Source organism: Argiope bruennichi, chromosome 6 (genome assembly GCF_947563725.1).
Source record: "Argiope bruennichi chromosome 6, qqArgBrue1.1, whole genome shotgun sequence".
Classification (NCBI taxonomy): domain Eukaryota; kingdom Metazoa; phylum Arthropoda; class Arachnida; order Araneae; family Araneidae; genus Argiope; species Argiope bruennichi.
In genome coordinates, this window is record NC_079156.1 from 72,300,184 (window position 1) to 72,313,283 (window position 13,100).

Below are 13,100 nucleotides of genomic sequence, written 5' to 3' on the forward strand. Positions count from 1 at the left end.
TAATTTAAATGGAGTTAAAATGTTTTCTAAACTGAAATTCAGTACATTTAAAACTAGATTTACAAAAATAATCCTAATGAACAGGTGATAAAAAAAACACTTTTAAATAAAATATACCGAGTTCAAAACAAAAATTAACTTGTTAATAAATAAAACAGAATTACGTAGCTAAAGAAAACAGGAAAATAACCTATTTACTATAAATAACAAAAGAATTTTTCACAATTGTATGAGAGGAAATTTTTATCTATATTAAATTATAAGTTTGGCATGATGCCGTTCATAACTGTTATAAAATTTGCAGAAAATTTTAAATTCCGTATTTCTGTTTATATACATTTAAGCCGATTAAAAATGATTTATTTAACATTTTTCTTCTAAAATGTTGTATATAATAATAATTCAGAAGTTATTTTTAAAAAAATAAATCAGATTTGTATCTATAGTTTCTCTGTCTGATTCTTTTTCGTAAAAATTCTTCATGAAATTCGATGATAATTTTTCATGTGTGATATAGTCTTCTGTTTTTATGTTCTGATAAATTTTACTTTTCGTTAACGATGATACACACACATATTCAAATGTATTTAATACTTTTGTAATCTGCGAAAGCATGAATGTGGTAGAGAAAACAATAAACATAATTGTTATAAAATATATTTAAAACATTTTATAAAAATTAAGTCAAAAATTGATCAAAAATGAATTTGATATGAATACAAAACCGCTTTTTTGCATTTTAAATTTGGATAAAAATGTGTAATAAAATACTTCGATTTTATTAGAGAAAAAAACGCAAAAAATTGATAATATTTTTTATTGGAAATCTAATGAAAATTTTGAAGAATCTTTACTTAGTGAGCCCCAATTATGTAAGAAATAACTACGTGTCATATTTAGTAGCTCTAATACTAACTGTAAAATTCTTGTTAGTAAAATTAATTTCTTAGCATAGATAAAATGAATTTTCAATGATATAATAATTCATACTTTTTCCAAAAAATATTCTCCATTTAATGAATTTGTCTATTAATGTATGGTTACTAAAACTGATTTCTTTACCTGTTGATCAGTGAGGGTTCCGACAATCAGTGGCACAATGAATCCAGTCAAATTAGAAACAGTATTCGCAATACCCATTAAAGTACCTGAAATTCGTAATATGAACATCCGTTAATTTTTTTTATGATGATAAGAGAAATAATGAGAAAAATATTAATAACTTATAAATTGAATTCAAAAAGACATTATTGAAAAATATTATGTTCATTTAGCAAAACGACTTATTTGCATATTTTTACCAAACATTTTAAGAAATTAAAGATGCTTTCATATTACTATAAGTACAATTTCATTTACAGCATATTAATAGGCATAAAAACCTGAAGGGATTGTTATACATTTGGGAAATAAACAGGAAGAAAAATATATAAGAGGCATCTACATTTTTACCGCCTGATCAGTAAATCCAGAATAATATTGTAATTATAAAATTGCAAAAAATATTTTCCTGCAGAGTTAATCTCACAATAAGTAAAAAAGACTGGATATTTTAATGGTATGCCAGATCCGTCCTTGCTGATGATGATTTGGCGGCAATTTCGTGACTTTGGCGCCAAAAATTAATTAATTATAGCTTATGTCTATGTAGGAATCGAGATCCAGAGATCCTTCAAGAAACTTCTGTTGGGAAACTATTAAAGGTGAAGCGATGTCACGACGACTCAATTTTCTATTTTAAAAAATAATCGCAAAGGAGCTCTTCTAAATTGAAAACTGTTCTGCTGTATTTTTATTTATTTAGTAATTTATTCACTGCTAGTGTATTATTAGTGTCTACAAGTGCTATTTCTGCAGATCTTTTCTATGGGTTTTTTTTTTTCAATTGTGCTCAGTGTTTTCTAGAATAAGGCGTCATCTTCCCTTATCCAGAATGTCGGGCTTCTTTCACCATGCACTGCAGGAACGTTTTTCGTAAAAATATGTGAAAACCAGAGCATCCGAAAGAAGCCCTGTGGCGTAGTGGTAGTGGTTGCGCTTCGCGCGCCCAACGCACTGGCCCGAGGTTGGATCATCGAGCTGGACAAAGTCGACTCAGCCCTTCAGTGAGTCGATAAACGAACCAAGTATGCTTGGGAACTAAACACTGGGAGATCCGCCTTAGGCTGAACACCTAATCGGGTCGTATGCTTCGCACCCCAGGACCCACAGTCAATAAAGCAGATATAGACAATGTAGGCCTTGGCCGACATGGGCTGTCGAGGCATTTATTTTAGAATATTCGAAAAATATTTTAAACTGTTTTAGATTTACATCTACAAAGTCAAAATTTGGCTTAAGATTGCAAATAATCATAATTATAGAATTTTAGATGACATACATTGAATAGAATTTCGAACATGTGTGCTATAGAAAATTAAGGCCATCATATTATTAATTATTAATTCGTTGGTAGAAGATGGAAAGTTTTTTCAAGGTAATCAAAATGTATTTTACGATATTATCAGTAATTTTAAAATAATACGCGATTTCCAGAGAATTCGAGGAGTCAAACTGTTTTAGACTTTGTTAAACAATCAAAATTTGATTCAAGAATATCCGATGTTATTATTACAGGATTTGAGTAAAGTATTTTATATATGATTGAAAATTTTAGTACTTTATATATGGTCGTAGGTAGTGGGTTGTAGTTGGGTGTAGTAATTAAATATAAGTAAATAAAAATGAATTATCTATCTATATCTTTATTCCAAATATATATTTTATAAATACAACATATGTATGTCGTTACAAATGTGTGAAAAAACTTCATTTGAAAAAAGAAATAACATTTAATTAGCTATATAATTATATATATGAATGAAAACTTTACCAAGAAATAGGCGAGCAGCATGGAGGCATCCATTTAATGACTCCAATTAGTGAAATTTCTAAACAATGGAATTAGGAACAATAGAATGACAAATTTTATAAAAATCTATTAGTACCAGAATATATAAGGAACCATGGCTAATTATTTCTGGTCTGTATGAATATCCTGATTAAATTGCATTTCTCTGCACTCACGAATAATATTTTAGACCGAACACATAGTCTCCATTATTAACAGCATATACGACGCCTCAGACAGAAGCATAACTAGATATCGCCGCCAGGCCTATTTACTAGGAGTACTCTCTAGAGAAGTAAGAACCTGCTTGCTTCCCATTGCTATAACTGAGCACCGTGAAGAGAATGGTGGAACGAAAAAGTTGAAATATTAATATTTTCAAATAATATAAGCCTTTTAATAATATAAACCTCACTTACATCAAAGTTTCCCGACGTATGTTAATTAAAGCAACTGTAAAATTAAAAAAACAGATAAAAAAAAACTCAGATTTTTGGGAAACCTACCAGCATATTCTGGTGATAAATCTAATGCAGACAACATATATCCACTGTAACAAAATCCACCAATTGCCATCGAAAACATGAAAAAGACTACATTCAAAGTTACATCACAACCTGATAGAATTACTGCAACCAATCCAGCGGCTGTTCCAAATCCAGCTGCCGAAAACATAAAATTTTATAAATAATATATTTATTAAAGAAATACTTTATATCCATATACTTATAAAATCGAATTTATGTATACAAATGAAAAGAATTTTTGACCCAGTAAAGATTAGAAACTTACATACTGTGTTACAAAACTTCCGAACACAGTTCGTCGTCGCGCATCCTCTTCTGATAAGTTCATCCGCAACGAAACCAACAATTAAACCGACAGCAGTTTGCAATAAGTAAGGAAAAGACGCCAGGAACCCATTCTGAAATGCATTGACAAAGTCAGCATTTGGCTAATAGTATTTGATTAATTTAAATTGGTAAAAACTAACAAACATCGGAAATTTTTAATTCATTCCTGTAAAATATTTGATTTCACAAAAATTTTCTAAAATAGAAATAATTTTTCCCCTTCATCTAAGCAGCCTTACAATACAATAGCTATTACATCTTTCTATATTGAATGATATTAAATTTATTCGCATTATTGTATAATATTGTGTAACAATATCGCACAATATATATATTATTTATTTATTAAAGAAATAATATTATTATTTATTTAACGGATTGTGTTACTTGCGTCGTTAATATTATATTGAGTGATTCAAAAAGTTATGATGGCGTTATAATTCCGTTGATGCGCTGTGCTGTTATCAAAATAATTTTTTATTCGCTAAATTAAATCAATATGAAAATTTGAGAATAAAGGAAAAAAATTTTCAAATATTCTATTTATTTTGTACTTTTAAAATATTTTCTAATCATAAAAAAATACTTTATATTTCACAAGTCACAAGCCATTCCTAAATTAAAATATATTGGCTCTTAATTTGTGGACAAGCTCCACACTGTTCCCAATATTAAATGATAACGTGACGTAGTAACCAAATATTGACGCCTGGCTTTGTCGTGTTAGCACTGTTTCTAAGAAATGATTCGAATACCTAGAGAAATCTACGAAATCTACAAAAAAGTGACATCGCTTTATTCAAAGAACAGTGGCAAACTCATAAATCTTAAACTCATTGTTTCCAGTTTGTACGAATAATTTCTTTGTCACACGATATGGAAACATTGAGAGAATTGCATTTCATATCATTAGCAAATTTAGCAGATTTTTTTTTAAAAAACCTTAATATTGTGGTAGATCGGTTTTTATTCAAGTGATAATACACAGAAAGATATCCAATCGAAAATGTAACTAATTTCGAAATAGGCAACTTCCGAATTAAGAGAAAATAAATTATCACACTTTAAAGTTGCTATTGCAATAAGCGATTTGAAAAAAATCAATTAAAGCAAAATGCCTAGGCCTAATCTCAACAATCAACGCAAAAAGTTCAGTAGTCATCTCAGAAAAACGTTCAAGAATAATCTCAGCAATCACAGTAAAACGTTCAAGAATAATCTCAGCAATCACAGTAAAACGTTCAAGAATAATCTCAGCAATCACAGTAAAACGTTCAAGAATAATCTCAGCAATCACAGCAAAACGTTCAGGAATAATCTCTGCAAAACCCCAAACTATTGCTCACAGGGATGCACTTGCTCATGACTTCAGTCTTGTTTACACAGAGTGTATAATGCCATCATTTCGACTGGTCGCCTGTTCAATAAAAATGTTTGACTTAAGTAATTTCAGATTGCATATAGCAGCAGAACAGTAGTATAATAAAACGAACGATGTGTCATTATCATAAAGCCTTATCAAAACAGACGAGATGAGAGCTATAAGCATAATTTTGAGCTGCCATCTGTCGAATTTCTATGGAACTACTGCTGGGATTCATTAATTAATTTATTTATTTTTCAATCTTTTAAGATTGTTTTCGACTCTTACGATTGTTTTTAATTAATATTATTTTACAAACTATTTATCAGTTTTATTTCCAATGCGAATTTAAATTTGATATCAACAATTCACAAATAATTTGACATACAACAACAATTTCTGCCATGTATACACATTGTTTTAAACACTTCTTAAAGTTATTTCTAAAAAAAAAAGAAAAAAAAGAAACGAGCCTTCAACTGCAAAGTTAAGCCAACTCCTTAATCTCTTTTTCTCTTTGTTTCACTTTTCATTTTTTTATTTATTCAATATTCACTATGAATAAAGTACGTTTGAATGCTTACTTTTTCCACTTTAAAATGCAGGACAGTAGCGAAGAATGTTGGGAGATCATTGAGAATGGTATAGAAACACCAGTCCTGACCAATCTGTGTAATGACCAGAGCTAAAAAGGGAATGGACGTCGCAATTCTCGACCATGGCATCGGCGGTAACTGAAAATAAATTACAAGTTATGGTACGTCAGACAAGTCAGAAGCTTTTCTTTAAGTGTCTCCAAGCAATTCTTTAAAAATATTTTTTTTCTTTAACAATATCCAAAAATTCCACAAAATGTCATTTTTTTAATTATTATTATTATTATTTCTAGCTCCTATGATAGCTAAATATGCCTGGATAGCGGTATCTGTAATTTTAAGAAAATATTAGTACATTTTCTTTTAATATTCTTGTATCTATATATATAAGCGGTAGTATCCAGAGCGGTATCTGTATTTTATTAGGTTATTTAACAATTTTTGGTGCATGACAAGGAAATGAATAATATTAAAATACTAATTTTTCAGATCTCCTATTAAAATATAATTTGATAAATATAGAATTTCAAGACCCAAATATTATAGAAATCTTTTAAGATTTTTATTAAAACAAATTTATGGACGTAATTCTTCAATTTTGATTTATTTTATATTTAAAAAGTTCTCTTTTACAATAATTAAAGCTTTGTTTAGAGTTTATTCGCATATTGCTCTTATACAATCTAAGAGTTTTAAAATAGTAAATAAAAGTGAAATATTTTTATGCACGTATGGAATTTACGTTAATTGTAAAACCGGGCATAAAATAAGCTCTGTGATACATATAACTGCTACGATTAAGATTTAAAAAAATGTTAGTCTTTACTTTATTTATTTTTTAATGGATTGAACAGATTTATTGTACAAATATAAAAATTTATTATTAACACAAATTTTTTCAATATCTTTATAGAAAGTGTTTAGAATAAATTTACCTGCATTTCATAAAAGTTGCATTGAGGTTTATTTGAGGAATGAAAAACTTAAGCTGATATTTCTCCATTATGATTCATATATACTAGTTTTAAACCCTAAGTTTTATATTTTTTACAGCTGAAACAGAAAGATTTTTTACAATTGTAGAACGAGATTATTTTCTAAAATGCATTTTCATAGAAACCGTATATAGAATTAACTTCAAAATGAATATAATTTTTTTTAAAAAAATTTAAAGAATAAAATAATATATTCTTGAAACTCTTTTCTGTGTCTAACAATAAAAAAATAATATAAAAAATGAAATATTAATAACACAAAGAAATCCACACCAAGTTTTGTGTAGTATATTATAAGGAAAAATTTGTAAAAAATATTAGTAAAATAATCAAAAAGCTTAAATTTAAAAAAAAAACTAAAATTTAAATTAAATTAAATTTTAAAATAAAAATATTAGAAGCCTTTTACAATAAATACAAAATATCTGTGGATGATAGCTATGTAAAATTAGTTTACTAAAGATCCAATTAAAATCTAATTCATACGTTAAAAATTAAATACAGTAGACTCCCGATTATCCGCGGGCGGGTAATCCGCGCCTGCCGCACAAAGTTTTTTTTTTTTTTTTTTGACTGATTTTTTCAAAAAGATGCAGTTTTACAGTTATGCTTTTGTAATTAAATACATTACAGTATTAAAACAGTACATATGTATTAATGTTTCTGTGCATCCTTAACGCCTCTCGTAAATACAAAGCACTTTTCTATTTTCATTAACAAAATGCAATTTAGGTTAGTTTTGAGTGATATACTAAAATATTAAGCGTTAGTTAAACATTTCCTGCTGTTTATTTTACGTTTTATTGTATATAAAACGATTTTTCAAAGTTGAAATGACTGTTTTCTTTTTTGCTATACCCGTTTTTAGCTTTTTTCGGATTATTCGCGATTTTTGTTATCCGCGGCGGCCGCGCCGCCCAATTCCGCGGATAATCGGGAGTGTACTGTATATGGAATTAGATTTTAATTGGATTAATCGTAAAGTAATCGATTCTTAATCGTAAAGTAAAAGATTAAATCGTACCTGTTTGTTCAGCTCAATTTTCTGATTTGAGGTGATGTACTTCAATTCTTTCTTTGAAATGAATGGATGAGTCATTGGTGTATCAGTGACACAAATACACCATAGAATAAACCAGAAGCAACCAAAGAGACCTAAAAATGAATATTTGTTACGATAGATTTTAATGATGGATTTATCTAGTTTAAGACGTTATGCAAAAGGAGGAATTAAACTTTTTATTTCATGGCATTTAAGTACATTTATTAAAAATTAGTGCAAGTATGAAAACAAATGCAAAAAACTAAGCAACTTGTTTAATTTATTTTTAATTTTCTTGCATAGGGTCACTGAGGGTAATTGGTAGCAAAGAGTAATTGGAAATAGTGTCAACCGCAATATATACCGGTAAAGTCTCAGTGAACCTGTGAAACATGTGTCTTCTTTAAAGTACTCTAAAACGAAAGCACTTTTTTGCTTTTTTCACTGTTATTTTGTAATGTTTGCTTAGTTGGAGCCACCTTCGAAAAGGAAAAGCTGATTGAAGTGAAATAAAATCTTCGGAAGTATCTTACAAAATCCGAGTACAGAAGAAAATTGATCTCAAAATATTAAAAAAAAATGATGCAGGAAGAGAAATTTAAAAATGAGGATTTTGACTCGTTTAAATAAGAAATGGATGTCTCGGATTGATCAGATTGTCATGGTTGATGTTTTAACTAATATGAATTTATCCGTTATGTTGAAGGTGCCAGATAATTTACTTTACCAAAAGATTTTAAATAGTTTATCTAAACTTGATATTTCAGATAATTTACTTTACCAAATCTGAATAGAAATTCAGCCTGTATAAATGTGAGAGAAAAATTGAATTTAATCAGAGGTTGAATGTACTGTTTGAAATATGAGCTCAAATTTCTATAGCTAAATTAAACCACAAATTGTTATTCATTTTAAAGCAAGTTTTGAAATCTTTTCCTTTTTCTATCTAAAAAGTTCAGCCATTTTTATTTTTATAAAAGTTCATTTCCTAACTTTTCCCGTTAAAATTTAGAATAGAATGATTGTAAATTGATACGAACTACATGTATTAAATAGTTAGGAAGATTTGTGTGCAATATTTCATGAAATACAGTACCCTTTTTTATTGAAAAATAGCAACAAAAAAAAGCGCATTTTGGCGTAGTTGGGAATGGGCCGTCAAATAAATGCTGAGGGAGAAATGGTACTTTTTTTATCATTACAAATATATTCTTTTCAAATCAGTTAATGACTGATCAGAAGTCAAAATAACTGCTCCTAATTACCATATAGTCTCCGAGATAATTAGGAAAAACCGGGGTAATTACAAACGTCACTGTAACTTAGAATGGTTAGTTATTAATTTATTTTGGAAAACAATATATTGTTTAACGAGTCCTCTAGGACATGTTTATGCGCTCACATAAATTATATAAATTTTCTATCTCATAAGAACATTCAAAATCGAAGAAAATGAAAAAATCTGCAAAATTCCTTCCCAATTAACCCTATTAGGTACATAAAGACAGTATACTGTAATTGGCAAATTATTTGATCGCAAAATTTGTTTGAATTTTAACGCTTTAAACCTTCTTATGCCAAAAAAGAAAATTTGTAAGTTATGAATGTTTGGTATCTTGATCACTCAAAAGCAGAAAGAGTCAGACGAATGTATTTAACAGTATTCTATATTCACGCACAATTTGTAAATGTCTTCTAGTTTACAAGTAGACTGTGAATTTAACCCTTTAAAGGGCCATTTTTTTTCTAGTCATATTATGTTAAAATATTCTTAGGCTTGAAATTAGAATAAGAAAAGGGATTCATTTAGCTTATTAGATAAATTTAATTTGATTAATTAATTAATTTGGTTAATTAATAATTAAGACACATAATTTTCTCTGAGATAAAGAACTGAAGCTTCTAAGTTTCTGTCTTTCTAAAAAAATTTGTCAGAACTTATGACCACCTACATAATTTCATACAAAGATTGATAAATTTGGTAGGAAGCATACTTCCCACGGCCCTAGAAAGGGTTAATTGGCTACCACTTTATATGGGAGTATGATGATGCAACAACATTACGAATAAGATAAATGAAATTTGATAAGAGATTTTGATTCAAAAATTGTGAATTCGTTTGGAATTTTAGATAGCTGATGGGCTGATTTTTTTTTTTTTTTTTACTGATTATGATGCCGAATATGAAATTTCAAAATAGTCAGAGTTTACGAAAGTTGAAGCGAAAACAATCCTCTGTTTGTGCCTCCTTTTCAAACAAATTTGTGTTTCCTTTAAAACCTCATTAAGATTGTGCAATATTTTACAGAATAATGTTAATAAATAATCTATTTGGAGAGGCACAAAATACTGTTAAAATGATAAATCGATTATTTGTACAAATAATCATATTTAAATGTTGAAATTTTTTTAAGAATATAAATATTATATGTGCATTGTCATAAAATATTTTTAAGTTCTTACCAATAACATAAAAAGCGGACGGCCATCCGCCGAACCATGTAGAGTTACATAAAGCTCCAGCTAATGGCATAGCTGCTACTGTACCTATGTTTATACCTGTATATACTACAGTACTCAGAATGTTTTTCTCTGTATCTGGTAACCAACGACCCAACATCGAATGCATGGCCGGCATAGTCATACCCTGAAAGAAAATTAAGAGAGCTTGTTTATTGAACGTTTTAAAAAATATAAAAGAATTTCTATGTTTATCATCAATAAAATGCCTAATTCAAATTTAAAAATGGTCATGTATGATATTTATACCTATTTGTTAAAATAACAAACATGTTAAAATATCTGACTCATGCGACAGATATCTTATATCTTTATAAAGAAGAACAAATTCGTAAATAACAAACAACGCAAAAAAACACAATCTAAAATTAAATATCAGCATTATAGTACACTTGAATAACTGGTACATATTAATTCTGTACTTATGGTACATTCTGGGCTGCTTTTAAATTTATTTTTTGCTGGTGAAGATTCTAAATGTTGTAGTCTTGTTCAACGTTGGCTTAAACTTTGCCAAGATGAAAATTTTGAAGAAATAGGAAATTAAATAGTTTTTAATCTTTTGATGATTTAATACCTAATTTTTGCACATACGTTTTGTGAGTCAGAGATTCTATTTACACATATATGAGGACTATAACCTAGAAATGCATTGGATTACATGAAAGAAATTTGGCTTGCGATCGTACACCAAATTTGTAGTTCTTGCTAAATTTCAGATTAACTCCGGGGATAGGAAGAGGCAATTCTATAACGTGCATTCTCAATTTCCATTACAATATTTAAACATTATTTCAAAATATCATATTTATTAAAGAAAAACTAACTATCTTTATCCTATAAAAGCACTGCATAAAATGTAATTGTCGCTTAGATTAAACAGAATTAGATCCAATGAAAATATTGCACAAATATCTTAGTGTGCAACTTTATATTACAACTAGTCATCAGCGTCATAATAGCATCAGTTTTGTAAAACAATCAACCAGTTTTTAAGAATTATATTGCATCATAGCAAATTAAAATTTTAATTTTAAATTTAATTCAAATTTTGAAATATTAAAATATATTTCTACTATGAACATCGAATAATCTGCTTGGTTAACTATGTATGCAAAATAGTGAAATTATTTTATGACTAAAATTAGCAACATCAGTGTTTACGGTTTGTTGTGGATTGAATTGAGTGAGAATAGAACCCGAGACCTTGTGGTTCGCAACCCAGTAACATGCCCACAATACAAAAGCAATTTCTCGGGTAGAGTAGCGGTTAACTGGCTTATAAGCTTTCACCACAGACTCTCCCTCCAGTGAGTCAGAGGTGAGACGAAAGATATGGCTGTTCAGTGGTGATGTATTATCTGTTGATTCTAATGACCTGTACCCATTTGAGTAGCGCTAAGCGTTATGGCGAGCGTGTGTGGGTGAGTGGTTGCTGATGCTGTTGTTGCGTCAAGTAAGTCTGACGGTTTTGTGTTGCTGCGTCAAGTGAGTCTGACGACTTTGGTTGAGGGTAGATGGCGCCACAACAGCTGTACGAAGGTTGAAGGTTCATCGTTCGAGGTCACCAATGTAGCGGTTTGGGATGAGCGAGGGTAGAACCGGGGACCTTGTGGTTCGTAGCCGAGTAACATGACCACAATACAAAAGCAATTGCTTGGGTAGCGTAGCTGTTAACTAGCTTATAAACTTTCAGCACAGGTTCTTTAGTTTTATTAATGATTTAAAATATATAAATAACGGAAAAAAGAAAACTTATAAAACTGTAGATATTAAAGGATTTCAACAATTTTAAAACAAGAGAAAGAACCATTTTCAGTGGAAAGATTAAAAAAAATATAATTAAATCTAGAAATAACCTTGAAAAACTGTCAGTTAAAAAAGTAAAAATGAATTCTTCGAGGTAACTTCTTAATGCATAGATAGAACAATTTATTACATAACATCTGAGCTCAATAAGTTCAGTTATATGTTCCAAGTGAGATGTTCTTAGTGAAACTATTTGGGATACGTTTATTATATATTTTCAAGCTTTATAGACCAACCCAGGTTACATATTTAATTAGTATAAAAACTGAGTATTAGTATAATTATTAGCATTCATGAACTATTCGATGATCTAATAGAAACAATTCACATACCTGTGCCAGTCCTTCCAAGGAACGCACAGCTATCAACAGTCCAACGTGCCATCGCGCTGCCAAAGGTGTGAGAAGTGTCAACAGTGCTGTGATGACAGTACCGATGCCAAACACCCATTTACCGCTATATTTTTCAGCCAATCGTCCCCCTGGTATTTGAGAGATGCAGTAACCATAATAGAAAGATCCTAGGATGACACCTTGCATTTTTGGCGACCAGATAAACTCGCCATCCTGCAAACAAACACAAAATTAAATAATGTTCAGTATGCAGTAGTTTACAGTTTCCATTGAGTATATAATTCTAGCTTTTGGAATAAGAAACAATGTTATTACAGATTGCTCTTAAATAATTTTTCTTGGCCATTTGGCATGTGAATTTACGCTAATGAATTTATATACAATTGAATATTTGTATATAAATACAATATACAAATGAATATACAAATTACAATTATATACAAATAAATATATACAAATGAATATTTGTATGGCTTTTATACAAATCTACAATATTTCACCAATTTTGATGAAAGTTTGCACATGCGCTTTTAAAGGCAAGAAAAAAGTCGCTGTCAACATCTCAAAGAATAAAATGTAATTAAAATAGTTATTAACTAAAAATTAAATAAAAACTTAGTGTTTTTCATGTAAGTCTCCCTAAAATATTATTTCACAAAAATAAATTATACATTATTT

The 13,100-nt window shown here is 29.2% G+C and overlaps 1 protein-coding gene across 2 annotated transcripts in view; it reads right to left on the minus strand.

Moving 5' to 3' along the window:
- LOC129972617 (sialin-like) overlaps nucleotides 1-13,100 on the minus strand; it is a 46,451-nt gene that overhangs the window by 1,445 nt on the left and 31,906 nt on the right. For both annotated transcript variants that reach the window (XM_056086819.1, XM_056086817.1), the window contains 7 exons: nucleotides 12,402-12,635; nucleotides 10,204-10,387; nucleotides 7,723-7,853; nucleotides 5,692-5,841; nucleotides 3,683-3,815; nucleotides 3,397-3,552; nucleotides 1,063-1,148 (listed from right to left, as the gene is read on the minus strand). In XM_056086819.1, the coding sequence (XP_055942794.1) occupies nucleotides 1,063-1,148; nucleotides 3,397-3,552; nucleotides 3,683-3,815; nucleotides 5,692-5,841; nucleotides 7,723-7,853; nucleotides 10,204-10,387; nucleotides 12,402-12,635 (1,074 nt within the window). The remainder of the gene's footprint in view (nucleotides 1-1,062; nucleotides 1,149-3,396; nucleotides 3,553-3,682; nucleotides 3,816-5,691; nucleotides 5,842-7,722; nucleotides 7,854-10,203; nucleotides 10,388-12,401; nucleotides 12,636-13,100) is intronic.